Below are 16,555 nucleotides of genomic sequence, written 5' to 3' on the forward strand. Positions count from 1 at the left end.
TCCGCCCCACAACACACCAGACATTCACACCTCACCTCACTGCCTCTCCGGCCACCAGCAACTGTATTCTTGCCGCCACTCGAACGAGAGCAGTAGCAGCAGCCGCTTGATAGCGATGGTGGTGGTATGTCAGAACCACTGCAACATCCGCTGACTCTCGTTAATTCGCACCCGATGAACGACGATCACCGCCAACCAGGTTGGCCTTCACGAGACTATGTTCCTGCAAACAACTTCCGCCCCGTCTCAGCTCGCGCCCACATCCAGCTGCACAGCCCTTCTCCTCTTCTATCAATAAATTAGGCATCCAGGCGTGCTGCTATTCCTGTCTTGCCTTCTGCAAGCCTACCAGCCCTGCGTCAGCTTGGCAAACTCCTCCTCCCCAGATGGGAGAGGCCCTGTCAGACCGTCCTGCTTTTAAAGATCCACCGTCTCATTGCTATTAATTCTCTTTCCAATCATCTCAGACACTCCCATCCTTGCACTCTCAAAACCCGCCGGCCCCTTACGCTTTCCGTCGATTTTCCATCCGCATCCAATCATGTACTCCCTCTTTTTCCTCTCGCTTCTCACCGCTGCCCTTGCAGCCCCATCTCTCGCCCCCCGCCCCACTTCAGACTCATCATCATGCATGTGCGCCGACGACGCCCAACAAGTGGCCTCCAACTTCCAAGCCCTCATCGGCCAGCCCTTCAGCGCGACTCTCGCAGAAGCTGCCCTCGCCCCAACCTTCACCGACTACTCCGACAGCGTCATCGAACTAATCAACGCCGGCTGCCCCGGCCCCCTGACCCTCGGCAACCCAACGTTTACCTCTCGCGAAACCTTCATCCAGGGCCAGGGCAAGCAAGCACCGATTCCATTTCAGATTCTCAATCTGTACAACACGTGCAGCGCCGTCATTCTGCGATGGCGCTCGTCCGCCCCGGGTTTTGTGCAACCTGAGCAGCAGGTGACGGGGATCATCATCCTCGAGACGGTGGCCAACCCCGATGCAGCAGCTGCCGCCAGTCAGCCTTGGTTGATTGAGACCGTCTACTCGGAGTTCAACAGTGGTGCTTGGCTCATTGACGTTGTGAGTGTGGCGCGGCTTGTGTCATTCTGCTCATCAAAGACTAATGTGATTGTTCAGGGCAATTTCACAGCGTCTTGCAATGCCCCTACTCGACGAGACGGGGCGTTTGCGGGGCGAATGCACGCGTCCATCCGTAACGTCGGCCGAAGGACTCTCCTCTGAGCGATGATGCCGATGACTGGGGAGTCTTGTTTTGCTCGCTTGTTGTACATATTCGCTGGTAATAACTGCCGTAATTACATGTAACAATGCTCAATTTTATTGCTGGGATGTTAATGGCTCCACCCAACAGCCTGTGGCTAGACTGGAACAGATCTGAAGAGACCGAGATGCGAAACCGTGCTCGGCACGTCTAGGAGTTTATTTGCACTCACACGCAAGCTATCTAGATGACCTCTAGCATTCCAGCCTCCGTGAGGCCCCGATGCTCCATTGTTATCCCACCCAGAACGTCAGCGCCTACGCTAAGATATCGAAACACCGCAAATGGTCGCCAAGCATCACTTCTTCTTCCGCAGACTCTGCCCCTCGCCTGCGAAGTGCTTCTTCTCCGCTTGTTCTCCTTCTGCTTCGTTGTCCTTTCGCTTGACGGGCTTGATCTCATAGCCAAAGAACAGCTTTCCGGGCGGTAGACGTAGGGGTTGTGGGCCGTTGCGTTTCTTCGCCGAGGTCTTCAACGCGGCAATTGCAAGGGGAGAGTGCCCGGAGGCGCCAGCACCCAGCACGGGCGTACTTGAGCCGGGGGTAGAAGCGGGGGACGCCGTCAGCGACGCCTTGCCCTTCTTCGCCACCAACTTGTTGCCCGAGCCTGCAAAGTTGGAATTCGCCTTTGCATGGCCCTTGGCCGCGGTGTCGGAAGACGGGGCGATGGCAGAGTAGTTGATCGCTTGTGCCATGGTGCCCTCCGCGTGCATCATGCCCCCCTTCCGCGCCATCTCGCTCCCTATACTCCGCGGTGTGCTCGTCCCACTGGCGCGCGTGGGCTCTTGATATCCCACCGGCGGCGCGAAGTCGACCTCCAAATCCGTCTCTTGCACACTTACGGCGTGTTTGTCTCCGTCCGGCTTCACTTCCAGGACAGCAATCTCATAGATGGTGTCGTTGTAGCTGAACGTAAAGACATCGCCGATGGTGAGGCAGGAGAAGTTGCGAAAGGCCGTCTCCAGCACAGCCTTGGGGTCGGAGATTTCGAGGAAGTTCGTGTCTTGAGGCTGGAGTTTGATGAAGTGGCCAGGCGGTAGATCGGTGCTCTTGGTCTGCAGGAGGTCCCCGGGTTCCAGCTGCAGCGTCTGCATCAGCCAGAAGGGCAAGTAACATCTACCCTCTTCCGCTGTGAACTCCAAGACACCCGCGTGCGTGCTCTTTCCCTTTGCCCCGTTGACCAGTTCGAACAGCATGGGGTAGGTGATGTGGAGTTGGGTGAGCTTGTCGAGGGCGGAGGCGGGAAGGAACATCTTGCCACCGTGGTTGACGGATTCGCGTTCGGGGCCGGGCATCATGGCGGTGGGGTAGACGCGATAGTATTCGTCGAAGCGCCGCGCGCGTCCACCAGCACGTTGTGCAGCCATGGCCTGCCTGTACATGGCCATCGGGTCGTTGTAGTAGTCCTGTGAATGGCGTGAGCAGGTGAGGACGCTCGTCATCGTGTTATAAGCTGGTGGAGGCACTTACCATGTTGGAGGTCAGGCGGACAAGGGCAGAGGGGGCAAGGGGATCGGACGCAGGAGAAGAGGGAAGAGAGAGAGCCTTGAGGATTGCGATGAAGGGTGAAAGAGGATGGAAGTGAAGAGAGAGAAGGTGCGGTACCTGAGCCAAAGGTCGGGTGTCTTGACAAAGCTCGGAGTTTAGGTTGCGAGCGCCGATGCACATTCACATGCGAATGACGACACCTGCGAGCTTGCGCATTTAAATGTTGACGATTCCGCCTTCTATCCCCTCGCTCGAATTACAGTATAATCGTCTAGGATCGAAATTGGCACCTAGATATGCTTGCGTCAAATGCGGTGCAGCCAGTCTTGACGCCTCACACAGCCACCGTCTCTCCAATATCACACAACCCAGCTCCCTCTCTGGAAGTATCAACTGCCTCGCCATCCCCTTCAATGCCGCCTCCTCGCCACAAATCTTCCTTCTCAGCAGCCTCGCGCCATCGTCGAGGAGGCTCGGTGACCGGCTCGTATTGCCCGGAGACGCCGCCTCGCACCGTGCCATAATGCATGCCAATGCTCAGCCTGGATCGAACATCCTTGTGGATTTGTAGAGCCTGCTCGGGCGAGCAATGCACCGCGCCCATCATGCTTGGCGGCTTGAACAACCCGATGGGAAGCAGCGCGAGGTCGAAGGGCCCAAGCGTGCTGCCAACCTGAGCGAAAGTCGGACATGCTGATGGTGTGTCTGGTGCTTGGTACCCAGTATCTCCCGCAAAGTACAGCTTCTTTTGCGCTGCTTCCAGGCTCCACGAACACCAAAGCCCGTGGTCTCCGTCGAACGCACTGCGCCGTGAGGCGTGCTGGCAGGGCGTTGCGGTCAACGTGACGCTTCCCACCTCGGGCACGCGCACTTCTACGCTCTCCCACCAGTCCATCTCCGTCACACACTCCGGGGGACATATGTGCTTCACAAACCAAGGTTTGACGTTGAGTGGGACGAGAAAGTGAATATTGGCTCCACGCCGTTTGTAAAGCTGGCTCACTGCATCATAGTCGAGATGATCGTAATGATTGTGAGATATGCAGACAATGTCGACATCGGGGGTCTCAGAGAGCAAACATGGAGTCGGCGAGTAACGTTTGGGTCCGAGGAAGGAGAAGGGGCTCGTCCGTTCGCTGAAGACGGGGTCGAAGAAGATGCGAACTCCTCTTTTCGCTCCTTGCGTCACAGGCGTCTCGACGAGAAAAGATGCATGGCCGATCCAAGTGGCGCGGAGCCGATCTGGCCGGTCCTGAGCCCAGTCTGGACGTCGTACGTTGACAAGCTCGCCTGAGCGCTGTCCATTGGCACCCTGAGGAACGGGGACGAATGCCTTTTCGGGATGGTCGCCGTAGCGTGTTTTCAACACTGTGGACAGCGTTGGTTTGTTCTGACCGGACGGCCACGGATTGCGGAAGGCGGTTGGAGGACTACCTACGTGATGACTTGTGGCGGACGAGGAGTCGGGGCTGCGTGATGGAAGTGGCTGAACAGTCACTGCACTCATTTTTCTGAAATGTCGTGAGGCGCGGTTGATGGTTTGTTGAGGCGTATGTGTAGCACGATTGAAGGCCACCTGGAGAGCGTGGTGTGGACGGGCGTGGATCATCGAACGATACTTGAATGCCTGCTTGACGTCAACGGCCTACGAAAGCGGTGATCGCTGATGCGGTTGGGCATTCTGGCCGACTGATAAGGTGAACAAGGCGTGAAAGAGGATGTATAATCCTCGCTGCCGTTGTTGCGAGAAACGAAAGAATGTTCCGAGAGTTGTGGATATGGACGATGTGAAGTTGGGCCATGTCGTCATCCATATGGACAGGCCGGATCTTGACTCTTTCCCGTGTCCGCCTCCTCTCTAGATCATGCGAGTACTCTGAATAAACTTCATGAACTGAGGAAGACTATCGAGCCGTCCAATAGAAAAGTGATTGTCTCTATTAACTCGTAGCCACCCTAAGTCGCACCCATCTTATCCGACTCGAAACGATTGTCGGATGACGAGTGTGGACGCCGACGCATTATCTGCAGCAAGTAGCATATTCAGAAAACACCAGGCCCCTTGCATACCCATATCAAGTCATGCTCTCGTATTCCTCGTGTCCGTAAAACGATTAGTTCCCCACCGTCGCTGAAACGTCACTCAAAGACCATCTTGACGCCGAAAAGCTCCAGTCTTCCCACTACTCTCCGCCGACAAACCGGACATTGATCGATCTTGAACGCACAATCCCGGCATGCCAGGACGTGGCCACAGTCGTAGAAGGCGGTGTTGATCTCCTTGTCGTAGCAAATACTGCACCACCCCTTGTCCTCCTCCGTCATGTGGCCCTTCAACACAAACTCCCCGGACTTCTTGCCGTGCTTCCACCCGCCCTCGTAGACATTCTTCGTTTTGGCTTCTGTCAGCGTCCCAGTGCCGTGGTGCTGGTCTTGTAGCCATTGGCCTTCGTAAACGTTGCCGGTGCGAGCGTAGACCATCTTGCCGAAGCCGCATTTCTCTCCGGCGACAAACGCGCCGGTGTACTCGTCTCCATTCATGGAGATGAGGTGTCCTTCGCCGTGGTATCGATTGCCCAGCAAGGAGCCTCGGTAGTATTCACGGCCGAGATGCTCGATAGTGCAGCCAGTACATAGAAAGTCGGAGCCGTCTGTGGTGTCACGGGCAGACATGGCCTCGCCATCGCTCATGATAATATCCTCGCCATCCGTGATCCACGCACTCGGCGTTGCGCCCCCCGTGACAGCATCGGTACTCTTCTGGCTTTCCTTCTCAGTTGCAGCGATGATATGCCGTTCCATCTCGGCACTCATCTCTCCTGGACCGATCCCCGTTTGCGCCGGAGCTGGCCGATCACAGGTCTGTTTCGGTGGCTCGCAGAGCTTCACATTCTCCGGCACATCCCATTCTTCCGTCACTCGTGTATCCGTGAGGAAATGCCGGTAGTCATCACGGACATAGTAGACCACATGGGCAACCTCGTCCACGTCGTCGAAGCGGAGGAATTTGCGGTGACGAGAACTCGACTGCCGCGCTTCCCTCGTGGTAGCAGCAAGATCCACCCCACAGTGCGCATCGACGGCTTGCTTCCATGTCATGGCCGTCACGTCGCCGTCACTATAGGCATACCACAGGCTTTGCGGCCCATTCGGTCGGATGTAGACTTTGAATTTGTTGGATGTCAGGTCGCCACAGTGGGTGGAGAAGGCGTATAGGATGTACGGCTTGCCGTTGACAATGATGCGATTCTGCATCTCCACTTTGGCGGAAAGCTTGCTCCACTTCCTTTCCTTGCGATCGAATTCTGCCCTCTCCAGCTCGAGCGTGAGCAGAGCTGGCGTGGCCAAGGAAGTCGGATGGCTATCAACCGCCGACTGAATGGACGTTTGAGTCTTCGTTCTCAGCCTGTTGGCACCCACAGCGGCTCCTTGGTCGGGATTGAAGTCTCCGATCAGCTCATCGACGACGCTTGGGTTGGTATCCTTTTTCAACTCAATTGCAACATGCCGTAACCACGCCACGGCGTCACAGGGAATGTTGGCAGCTCCGTTGGCCGGTTCGCCGTAGGTGTCGGAGCGAGTGCGAGACATCATCTTCCAGAGTAAGCACTGAAGCCAGTATGCCATCTTGACATCCTTGCTCTTGCAGATGAAGCCCCGGAGTGGCGCGAAGTGTAGGAGTGGAAGCTTGGCACTGTACATTGGCGTGAGCGGGGCGAACGGCCGAAGGCCCGTCAGCGTGACACTATCGTTGTAACAGTCCGTTCCGTGCGCCCACATGCAACGGGTGGGATCGTGGACGAGGCGGACGTATGCACTGAAGGCCAGCTTGTCGTCGCGAAGAATCGCCTGACGCTGTCCGTGCATTCGAAAGGCGAAATCGGGGCGAGCGTAGCGGGTGAAGCGCGTCCAGCCGTAGTCGGAGGATTGTTTCGTGAATTGATGGGCGTCGATCTTGTGCTCGTAGACGCGCGGCTCTGCCGGATTGTACATGACTATCCCGAGCTGCACCGCTTCGCTCGTGCGCAGTCTGAGCTTCTCGCAGCTAGCAAGAAAGGGAAGCGCGGGGTTGGAGAAGTCCTTGGAGGCTTCAAAGTCATCCGACTGCATCGTCACGCATTCCAAGTAGAGGCTGAGGTAGTCGGAGTCGTTGCCTTTCGGGTAGAATTTGATGCACCAGTCGTAGCCCCCGATGCGAACGGGCGGGGAACGCATTATAAGCTCCTCATTCGGCTTCTCCTTCGTCCCGTTGTAGCCATCCACCGTCCAATCGATCCTGCCACTTGCGATGGGGTACAACTCCGGATCCTCAAGATCGAAAAAGATCTTCTTTTCCCAATAGCTGTAGTCCAGCGCACTATGCTCGCCCCTCTGAGTTATGTATGCGAGCTCGTCTTCACAAGGCTGCGATTTGTCCTCTGGAATGGGGAGCCAGCGAGCCTGCCTGTCTTGCTCTTCGTTCTCGTCCTCGCCGCCATCTTCACCGTCGCTCTCGGAGCCATCTCCTGATTCGGAGTGATGTCCAGGGTCGGAGCTGGCACGCAAGCGAGCCTGCTCACCAGTTTCCGGTGGTGCTTGCGTGTTCGGGGCTGGGGGAATAGGTCTGTCGGAGGTGGGAGGCATGGTGATGAGGGAGGATGGAGGGGGTGGGGCCGGCGGAAGGCCGGAGTGCAGACTTCTGTCGTGGTTGTGGATTGGGGTGTGGTGGTCGCCCAAGTTGGTGCTCGGTGCGAATGCGGGCTGCAGTGGAGGTTCGGTGAAGGAGAAGAAGTGAGTGTTGGGAGGGTCGAGAGAGGGCGGAGGCGGCGGAGCGTTTGACGCCATGGTCAACGCCCCGCAAGGCTGACTGAGACAAGGTTGTCGTATGTCTGGACGATGTCGATCAGCCAGTCGGCTGGAAGAGTCTGACACAGTGAGTTGGTGGTGTTGGCAGAGGAGGGGAAGAGATGTAAAGTGGAGTGATGGATGGTGAAGCACAAGTGGATGGCCGGCTTATTGTCGGGCCTTGAACAACACGCTCTTCACGCACCTGGGCGGTGTTTCGCATGTGAAGCCGCAGCTGGGCAGCTGGAGACGCAGAAGTCGCAGGGTGATGGGATTGCCAAGATTGCCCCGCTACAACCACGGCATCCCACCAGAAGTTGTGTTGGGTAGGTGCAAGGGTCGAGGCGAGAGGGCGAGGGTGTCCTGGAGCCAGCATGAGGCCTGGGGATGGGTAATGTGGTCAAGAGCGGCAGACTGGGAGTCACCACACCTCCACCGGCATGTCAGGCTGCAGCAAGCAATCCCGGCGCGCCGATCACCCTTCGCCGCCTCGCCGCGTGGGGGTCCGGTGTGGCTTAAGTGCCCCGCATTTCGCCGGCGACGAATAAGGTTCAAGCCGTGGTTGTTCGTGAACCCTGCACCCGTACCTGTTGCCGTACCTGACGTGGTAATCAAAGGCAGGTACGTACCGAGACGACGCAAACGCCATGCGGGCAGCTGGAGGAATCCTCCAACACACACTCAGCGCTCGGCCCTCGCGTCCACTCGGGCAAATGTAGCCGCCACGATCAACGGGAATGCCAAAGTCGCCTCGGCGTAGACCTGCACCCACAGCATCAGCATGCCCTCAGCCGGCAGGGCTGCGTGCGAAGCGATGGACTTACCTTGACGCTTTGTGCATCCGCTTTGATCTTGCCCCAGCTCACCGCCTCGTCTGGTCGGGCGCCGGCGTCGCTTCCATCGAACTCCTGGGCAGTGTTGATGTACACCGCGCTCTCCGCTCCGTTGCGCATCAAGCAGGCATTGGCGATGTGATGTTTGACCACGCCGCCGCCGAGGATGATCATGCCCGCCCGTTTCGCCCGCACCGCCAGCGTATTGATGCGCCGGATGTCCTCGACAATGTCCACCCTCAGCTGCTCCGGGGACGACTTGAAAGTATGGAAATAGAGCATGTCGCCCAAGCTCCCATCGGTGAGCGCCGGGCAGAAGACGGGAATGTCGTTTTTGTACGCCCAATAGTACACCGATCGCTCATCGTCGATCTCCTTCCCCAGCCGAGCAATCACTTTGCTTGGAGTCCAGTGCTGAGGCTCGTCGGTCTTCTTGCTGGCTTCTTGTTCCTCGAGCATCTTGTCCAGGATCGGCACGACCCAGTCCTCAAAGGCGCAGTAGTTGCTGTTGGGTACTATCAGATTCCCGATGCGATTCATGCCCTGTTGTCGCAGAGTCGCGCCCGGGGTGGTGAAGGAGCCGAGGTATGTCGGGGCCAGGCATTTGATAAAGTCCTCCTCGACACCGCCCGCGGTAGTCACGATGGCAGAGACGTGTTTGTGCTGGACGAGCCAGCGGAGGGTCTCTCGCAGTCCCGACGAGACAAGATTGGAGGTATAGCCCAGGAAGATGGTGGTCTTGTCGCCGGTGTCCGGGTCAGTCCATTTCCGCTGCCAGCAAGTCAGTACTGTTGGGATACCAGGCACTACGCAACGCAGCAAGACTTACCATGCCGTCCACGATTTGGACCGCTTGACCGATGGACGAAGCCTGGAAGCCCATGTTGGCCATTCCATCCACCAGCTCGCTCACACTGATGTTGCGGTGTGCAAACTTGCCAAATTCTACGCCCTCGACCGGAATCGCGCCGTCCGGCACGGGATTGGAAGGCTTGAGGACAGCATCGGTGACGGCGGTCGGCGCGGCGCCGTTGGGCGACATGATTGCGAAACGAGCAGGACAGCGAGGGCAGGACAATGCTCCGGCACGCGACCAGTAATGCACTCAAAAGTCGTGCACTTCAGAACGGCGTTTTCAATCTGCATAAACCCCCCAGCCGAGCGAATTAACTTTGGGGGCGCGACGGCGGCTATGTGGAGGCGTATTAAATTTCGACAAACCACGAGTCAAAAATTCAGAGGGCGAGAGCGGCTACCTGTCCCCTACTTCTCCTCGGCGGCTTATTCAGGCATGTCCTCGCGCCAAGATTCGCTCCCATAAGACTGAAGCAAACCCGCGCTCATCATTCCACGACCTCTCTTCCATCCATCTACCAACCTACATGTATTGACGAAGTGGTAAGATTACGTTCACCTGCTCCCCTAAAAGCGAGGCCTGGAAACCTTGCGCGGGTGAGACACGGTTCGTTAAGTTATTATTTCATCAGTTGGCACTCTCCAACTTGCCGGATCTTGAAGCTGATCGTCCCCGCATGCCGATCCTGTCCGATTTACGTCGTCGTCCATCACACGGAAGTCCCTTCCCTTCGCCGTCAAACGCGCAACAGTCATGTCGGCCGACTCCCTACATGCCTCCACCAACACGCATTGCCTACATTCCTGATGCACACATGCATGATGCAAGAGGAAGAATACACTGGAAGGCTAGACGGGCGGCTGCTTGCCGCACGTGCTGCAGCCAAACGGTCCGTTGACCCTAAAAGAGGCGATACAAGGGTTGTCATTGGTCGCTTTGCTTCGACAGCGCCGCTTTGCGACAATTGCGTCGCGACTGCTCTTGGCCTTTTCCGGCCACGCGCGTGCCGTCTAGCTTATTATTCAAGTTACTCCCGGTCGGGTTGTGCGCAATCTCCTGCTTCTGACATGAACATCAACTTGCCCTCTCCTTCCTGCCATTGGCCACCTGCAGCGCCGCACGAGAATCAATCTGTCCGGCCTCGTCTTGACTTCGCAACGCTCCACGATTTCAGTCGGCCCTCCATTCTCCAGCCGATACGCGCTCACCTCGGACGCCGGGGCTCTTGGAACAGCCTCTGCCAATCCTGCAGCGTCGTCACTTGCTACGAGCAGTGGCTCGGGATCGATCCCATACGCACGCGCATCGCTTTTCATTCCTCCCTCCCCCGTCCCGTGCGGCGTGCGTGCGTCGCGAAATCTGCCCCTCGTCAGCTGCGCCTTCTCCGCTTGTCACCGACTCCCAAACGACGGCACGGGCCCGGATCTCGAAGCCGCCGAATTTAACCTTTCGCGCCAACGCCCCGCTAACGTGTTTCCGCCCGGCGTGTGCGTCGATCCGCCACCTGGAACTTTACCCGATCGATTCCTGCATCCTGCACCTCCGCGTTTCCCTACCCAGAACACCTCCACTACACACCCTCCCGCACCCCATTGCCCGACGCGCATCGCGGCACTCACCACCGAGTCTGGGGAAGTCCCAGGCCCTCTCGCAAAGCCTGCCCACTCGTCCCCAGCGGTCTCATGGAAGCAGCACGTTAGGCGCGTTCTGCTATGTCTCGATATCCCCCTTCGTCGGACTACCGTGGCCCCAGAGACCGCTCTCGCTCGCCCCCGCGCTTCGCTGACCGCCGCCCATCGAATGCTTCCAACTTTGACTCTCGTCCACCCGCCCCTCCCCGAGCGGCTACCGACCTACCTCGCGGCCGGCCTCCATTTGATGTTCCCCGTCCTCCACTAAACCCTGGTCCCGGGAGCGCTGGCAATCCTCGACCGGCGTATACCTCGCTGAGGGATGCACCACCGCTCGGGAGCGGCGACGGCGGCAGATCGTATCGCGAGCGCGAATATGACCGCCGCGACAGGCCTCCTTCACCTCGCGACCGTTCACCCCCGAGAGGCTTCAAGGACGTACGAGACTATCCTCCACGGGATGGAGAACCAAGCAGAGCGCGTCGAGACTCGCGCGATGGCCATCTCTCTGTAGGCGCTGGATCTTTGGATACTCAGCCGTACCCCGTTGCTGGACCAGCACGGAACTTTCCGGCGCGGCGAGCCGCGCGTGTAGCTCGTGGTGGTCGGAATACTTTTGACGACCGAGATCTGTTTCGCCGCGATCGCTCTCCCCCACCAACATGGGCCAGAGACTCGTCCCGTGATAGTCGAACTTCGGATCGCCGCGATGACCGACGCTTTGAGCGTCGTGAGGACGAGCGAAGGCCTTCCGAATGGGCCGATCGAGAGCGAGACGCCGACCGCGCGCGAAGGGATTCACTCCCCTCAAAGCCTGACTCCCGGCCCGGACTTGATTCTGCGCCACTTGGGAATGCAAGCTATCAGCCATCGCAAGCCGCGCACGTCAATCCCGCCCGGCTCGCCCTGATCGAGAATTCCGCGGCGCCCGAACCCGCAGTTCGCAGACATTCGGTCCAGCTTGACCGCCCAACTTCTCGCGATGGGAGGAGAGATCAGCCAGAGACCCCTGCCTATCTCAGCGGCCGTGCGGAGACCACTGCAGATCGATACGGCTCACGAGGCTCGTCACCTCCCACACAGGCACCCCCGGTCCCCGCTTTTACCTTGTCGTTTGCGCCGACCGCTGCCACGACTGCTTCACATGCTGCGACGCCCAATACCGGCGCAAAGTCAACTGTGGAACCCAAGCCGACCAGTACTGCGCCAATAACCAGCACGCAGCCAACGATAAGTGGCGCAAATGACGACAAGTCCGAACCACCCCCCACTGCACCCATTGCGCCCAGATTACCACCCGCTGCTCCCAAAGCCCAACTTGTGAGCCCACCTCCGGCTGCTGCACCCAAAGCTCCTCGCGCACTCGAAAATGAAGAGCCCACAACATCAGCCAGGAAATTTGGCTTCACGAGACAGGCTGAAGCTCCTTCTGGAGCTGGCCCCTTCGCGAGCACACCCCATGTGCCCCGTGCAGAAACGAGACCGTCAAATGCACCGCAGGCTCCGGCCTTCAATCCACCAGCCTCGCCAATCGTGTCGCAAGTTCCAAGACCTGTCGACGTGAACCCCCCGACAGGGCCGCGTGCGTCTCGTGTATCTCCCGCACAAACATCCGTGTCTCCACGGCCGCCTTTCGTTGCACTCCGTGGCGACTCTGCTGCACCTGCCGGGCCTGCCGTCGCACCGCGCGCTCAGACTCCTCCACCGTCCGCACCATCTGGGCCACGCAATAGTACGTACAGCGTCTCGCCTAAGATTGCAACGTCGTCGGTCCCTACGGCGCCCAAAGCCGATCGAGCTCCGCCCATTGCGCCACGAGCTGCTGATCGCGCGTCGCTACATGGTAATCGAACAGCCGAGAGGCTCAGCGCGGGCACACCTTGGGCTCCACCATCAGCCCCGCGAAGTCAACCACAATGGAATCAATGGAGACGACCTGGTGTTCCAGTCTATGGTGACAAGACCGTGCCAGCCAAACGAGACGTGTTCGGCGAGGAGAAGGGGAAATTCCCTGAGCAAGCTACCCCTGTCGCATCCGCGAATACGTTGATGCGGCCTGGCAACTACGGGCATGCGACAGCGAGATCGTCAACTACGCGCGACGAGATCCGAAAGGACGATTTGATGGACATTGATCGGCAAACGACCGAGCGCAAACCAAGCATGATGGCTGGCCATTCCGCAGTGCGATCATTCTTTGGCAAACCTGCTGAGGGAGAGGACGAAGAGAGCAGTACGACCGATAACGCCCAAGAGCCTGTTTCAAGCAGCGAAGACGACGACTCCGACCTCGAAAACGATATCGCGTTGTTTAACGCTAAGTTTGAGCGAGAGAAGAGGAATCTCGAAGCGCAGATGGTGAATCTTAGCTCGCGCCAGTACCGTGCCACGACGCCCTTGGAAAACCTCGCTCGACTGGCCAGAATCTCTACCCGCGACCTGGAGACTCACAAAGAGCAGCGAGAGCACGCGATGGATGTTCATCATTCTCCGGTCGCGCGGAGAAATCACGTGCTTCCGCCTACGCGGCACTCGTCTGACAGTGCTGAGGTCCCGGATGTTGTGACGCCGAAAGATGAACACGAGCATCGCGTTACCATCCGATCCAGCGATGACAGTTCGGAGGGTATACGACGAGTGCGAAGGGTCACGCCAGAGCCCGTGCATCTGCCATATCTGCTCAAAACTGTTCACTCCCCTCTTGAGGAAGGCGATGTATTTGCGGAGAGTCTTAAACGACATGAAGAGAGCATAGCAGAGATCTTGGACGGAATTGAAGAGGACACGCAAGCGGAAGAAGACCTTGCAGCAGATGTTGAAGATCAGTTTGCTATAGAGTATCGAAAGTGGCGGGAGGAATGCGAAGATTTGGATCGACTTCGCGAGGAACAAGAGAAGCTTGAGAGACAACAATCCTTGGAACCAAGGCTTGAATTGGACGCTCCGCTAGCGCCCCCGGCCAGCCTCATGTTCCAAGGCAGGCGTGCGTACAAATCGAGCAGCGAATATGAAATCGAAATGGTCTTGAAGCAATCGGAAGAGACTGCGCGAATCGAGCAAGAACGGCAGGATCGGGAAGCCAGGAAGAACCAGGCTGATATGGAAAAGGAAGCACTCGTCCCCGACCAATTTACCGAAGAGGAGGCCACACAGTGCATGTTCATCGACAACAATCGCTACCGCGTCCCCGAAACTCTGACAGCGGTCTTTTCGTATGAGCCACCGGCCGACAACTTCACCGAGAACGAACAACACATATTCATTGCTGCTTTTAAGGAAACACCAAAGAAATGGGGCGAGATTGCTTCGCTGTTGCCCGGCCGGACCTATCAAGACTGCATCCGTCACTACTACGCCAATAAGTGGGATGGTCGTTTCCATGACAATCGCGCAAGAAAGATCAAGGGTGGAAGAAGGGGCAGAGGCGGAGCCCGTGGACCTCGTGGGCGCATGGGAGGCCTGATGGCCGATCTTGCGCGCACCGAGGACTTCATCGGCACCGAAAACATGTCGGAGAAGGGCCGGCCGCGACGCGCTGCCGCACCGACAAATTTCGGCGAAAAGGAAGTGGAGGCGAAGGCCAGCCTCCTTGGCGTGTCACCCGCGAAGAAGGCAGGCCCGGGGTCGAAGGGCGATGCGAACGAGCAACCGGGACTAGACAAGCCAGGCAAGCGGCAGAAGCGCAACGGGGAGAAGCCAGGACGGAAGAGCAACAAAGCCAGCCAACCCCTGGCGGCGCTTGCTGCCGCACCGAACGAGTCGCCTGGAAAGCCGTTCGCACACCCAATGCACTCGAAGGAAGAACTGGCCGATGCCAGCGTTCTGGCTAACATGCACACCGGTGCTCGTGGTAACATGGGTGACGTGCGACTGGTGTACCACCAGGAAGGCTACATGCAGCAAATGATGCCGCCATTAGAAGAAGGAGACCGTTCCAAAGGCGGTGCGCCAGGCCCTGCTGTCAAACAGGGTGCCTCGAGTTACTGGTCGGTGCCTGAGCAAAACGATTTCAAAAAGTACATTGGTCACTTCGGTCGAGACTTTCAAGCCATTGCGCTCCACATGGGCACGAAGACGCAGACCATGATTAAGAATCATTATCAACGTCAAGTGGACGGTGGGAATCAACCAGAGCTGGAGCGGGCTGCGATCGAAGCGGACGAGCGCAGAGCTCGCGGCGAAGACATGGGTCCTCCACCGACGCCGACCCCCATACAGAAGCGTAAATACGAGGGCTCTGCCGTGCCGTCTCATCGACCTCTTGCGCCGCATGCTGATGACGGCGAGATGGAAGAGGGCGGATCGTCGCAGCGCTTGACCACGGCCAAGCACGCTTCGCCGCCGCAGTATCAGGGTCAGCCGCGCTTCACCACTTCCACTCAGAATGCATCCATCACAGCTGCTCGGTTCGCGCCAAGTCCTCTGTCGACTTCTGCCGCGCTGTCGGCGCCTATGCCTTCTGCTTCCCACTCCCGACCTATGCAGCACCCGCTTGGGTCCCGAATATCATTCTTGCCGGAGAGTCGCCCCGAGGCAGGAGTCGGGGCACAGAATGTCTTTGGATATCGCGGTGCGCAGGAGAGTCCTTCACGTACTCAGCCATCCCAGCCGGGCCGACCGGTCAAAGACGCCACCGATTCTTCGTTCATTCGTAACCTTGTCCAGGAACGCGACCGGGCTCTGCAGATGCAAGAACGGCATGGCCACGCAGAACGCCCGGACCAGTTCCAGCTGCATCCCTCGATGTCTCGGTCCCAAACGCAGGGTCCACCTGCCACTCAGACTCTGCACAATCACCCGGACCGGAAAGCAGCAGGCTTGGAAGAGCGTGCGTCGTCTCCACCGAGGACACTCTTCTCCCAGTCGGGCCTCTCTCGCCCTCTGTTTGGACCATCCGGCTTTGGCCCGTTTTCATCAAACCCGCTATCCTCCATAACCGGGCGGTCAACATTGAACCCCTCTCCAACGAAACGTGAAGTATCCCGCATAGGCGCTTTTTCACCCGCGCCACCTGCCCCAACGCCAGCTGCAGCTGCTCCACCGTCCGAGCCCAAAAGATCGAACGTGCTCTCGCTGTTGAACTCGGAACCCGAGGGCCCGGCGCCCCCAAAGCGAGACTCCCTTACCCCGGCAACGCAGAAAGCGCCGTCACCAGCGCAGCAAGGATTCTCCACTTCCAGCACGGTGGCAGGACTGTCTGAGACCAGTGGTCCAAGACGTGAGCCATCGTTTGGGCAGGCCTCTCTTCCAAATTCGGCTTTTCAACGCGGGTCGTTCTCCGGACCCAGTTCTACCTCGACCCCAGGCCCCAATCAGGAAGTTGCGAACGCAGGTGGATCTCTCTCGCAAAACCGCAAGCCCGATTGGGCAGCTCATGTTCTTGGCCAGACCAATCAGCCAAGGCCCACCACTCCGACCATTGATCGGGATGGAAGACCTTTGTATCAACATCGGTCGCTACTTGGATCACTAGGCCAGACACGGATCGATCCTGCTCCGCACTCTCGAACATCATCGTTCTCAGGCCCATCAGGGCAAGCACAGCACGACCCGTTGCGAACAACGGTCGCTAGTCAGCCGCAGAACACGGCCCATCGATCCTTGCAGCAACACCCCTATTCCAGTCAACAACAAACTCCCATGCCGA

The 16,555-nt window shown here is 58.2% G+C and overlaps 7 protein-coding genes across 7 annotated transcripts; 3 read left to right on the forward strand and 4 right to left on the reverse strand.

The window, feature by feature from the left end:
- Nucleotides 1–541: 541 nt before the first annotated feature.
- BDY17DRAFT_323379 (uncharacterized protein) lies at nucleotides 542–1,237 on the forward strand (the record flags this gene model as incomplete). The annotated part of the gene is made up of 2 exons (XM_033737003.1): nucleotides 542–1,075; nucleotides 1,133–1,237. 2 exons carry the CDS (start codon nucleotides 542–544, stop codon nucleotides 1,235–1,237), a joined length of 639 nt encoding a protein of 212 aa, XP_033591103.1.
- Nucleotides 1,238–1,399: 162 nt separating this feature from the next.
- BDY17DRAFT_295828 (ubiquitin fusion degradation protein UFD1-containing protein) lies at nucleotides 1,400–2,905 on the reverse strand. The gene is made up of 2 exons (XM_033733363.1): nucleotides 2,747–2,905; nucleotides 1,400–2,682 (listed from the first exon to the last, which is right to left on the reverse strand). The coding sequence occupies exons 1-2, from the start codon at nucleotides 2,747–2,749 to the stop codon at nucleotides 1,576–1,578; spliced, it is 1,110 nt and encodes a 369-aa protein (XP_033591104.1). The 5' UTR covers nucleotides 2,750–2,905; the 3' UTR covers nucleotides 1,400–1,575.
- On the reverse strand, nucleotides 2,885–4,532 carry BDY17DRAFT_295829 (beta-lactamase superfamily domain-containing protein). Its single transcript, XM_033733364.1, has one exon. It carries the CDS (start codon nucleotides 4,371–4,373, stop codon nucleotides 3,099–3,101), a length of 1,275 nt encoding a protein of 424 aa, XP_033591105.1. The 5' UTR covers nucleotides 4,374–4,532; the 3' UTR covers nucleotides 2,885–3,098.
- A 208-nt stretch (nucleotides 4,533–4,740) lies between these two features.
- Nucleotides 4,741–7,888, reverse strand: BDY17DRAFT_130485 (uncharacterized protein). Its single transcript, XM_033729404.1, has 2 exons — nucleotides 7,794–7,888; nucleotides 4,741–7,668 (listed from the first exon to the last, which is right to left on the reverse strand). Exon 2 carries the CDS (start codon nucleotides 7,586–7,588, stop codon nucleotides 4,904–4,906), a length of 2,685 nt encoding a protein of 894 aa, XP_033591106.1. The 5' UTR covers nucleotides 7,589–7,668; nucleotides 7,794–7,888; the 3' UTR covers nucleotides 4,741–4,903.
- A 381-nt stretch (nucleotides 7,889–8,269) lies between these two features.
- On the reverse strand, nucleotides 8,270–9,463 carry BDY17DRAFT_248859 (Deoxyhypusine synthase; the record flags this gene model as incomplete). Its single annotated transcript, XM_033730938.1, has 3 exons — nucleotides 8,270–8,350; nucleotides 8,413–9,192; nucleotides 9,251–9,463. 3 exons carry the CDS (start codon nucleotides 9,461–9,463, stop codon nucleotides 8,270–8,272), a joined length of 1,074 nt encoding a protein of 357 aa, XP_033591107.1.
- A 322-nt stretch (nucleotides 9,464–9,785) lies between these two features.
- BDY17DRAFT_130496 (uncharacterized protein) lies at nucleotides 9,786–10,856 on the forward strand. Its single transcript, XM_033729405.1, has 2 exons — nucleotides 9,786–9,819; nucleotides 9,909–10,856. The coding sequence occupies exon 2, from the start codon at nucleotides 10,084–10,086 to the stop codon at nucleotides 10,720–10,722; it is 639 nt and encodes a 212-aa protein (XP_033591108.1). The 5' UTR covers nucleotides 9,786–9,819; nucleotides 9,909–10,083; the 3' UTR covers nucleotides 10,723–10,856.
- A 3,070-nt stretch (nucleotides 10,857–13,926) lies between these two features.
- Nucleotides 13,927–16,109, forward strand: BDY17DRAFT_309750 (uncharacterized protein; the record flags this gene model as incomplete). Its single annotated transcript, XM_033735367.1, has 2 exons — nucleotides 13,927–15,851; nucleotides 15,899–16,109. 2 exons carry the CDS (start codon nucleotides 13,927–13,929, stop codon nucleotides 16,107–16,109), a joined length of 2,136 nt encoding a protein of 711 aa, XP_033591109.1.
- Nucleotides 16,110–16,555: the final 446 nt, after the last annotated feature.

The sequence above is a fragment of the Neohortaea acidophila genome (genome assembly GCF_010093505.1).
Source record: "Neohortaea acidophila strain CBS 113389 unplaced genomic scaffold BDY17scaffold_4, whole genome shotgun sequence".
Lineage (NCBI taxonomy): Eukaryota > Fungi > Ascomycota > Dothideomycetes > Mycosphaerellales > Teratosphaeriaceae > Neohortaea > Neohortaea acidophila.

Excerpts from the sequence above, each read along its gene's own strand:
- BDY17DRAFT_295829 (XM_033733364.1), bottom strand. The coding sequence starts at position 4,373 with ATGATCCACGCCCGTCCACACCACGCTCTCCAGGTGGCCTTCAATCGT.
- BDY17DRAFT_130485 (XM_033729404.1), bottom strand. The coding sequence starts at position 7,588 with ATGGCGTCAAACGCTCCGCCGCCTCCGCCCTCTCTCGACCCTCCCAAC.
- BDY17DRAFT_130496 (XM_033729405.1), top strand. The coding sequence starts at position 10,084 with ATGCACACATGCATGATGCAAGAGGAAGAATACACTGGAAGGCTAGAC.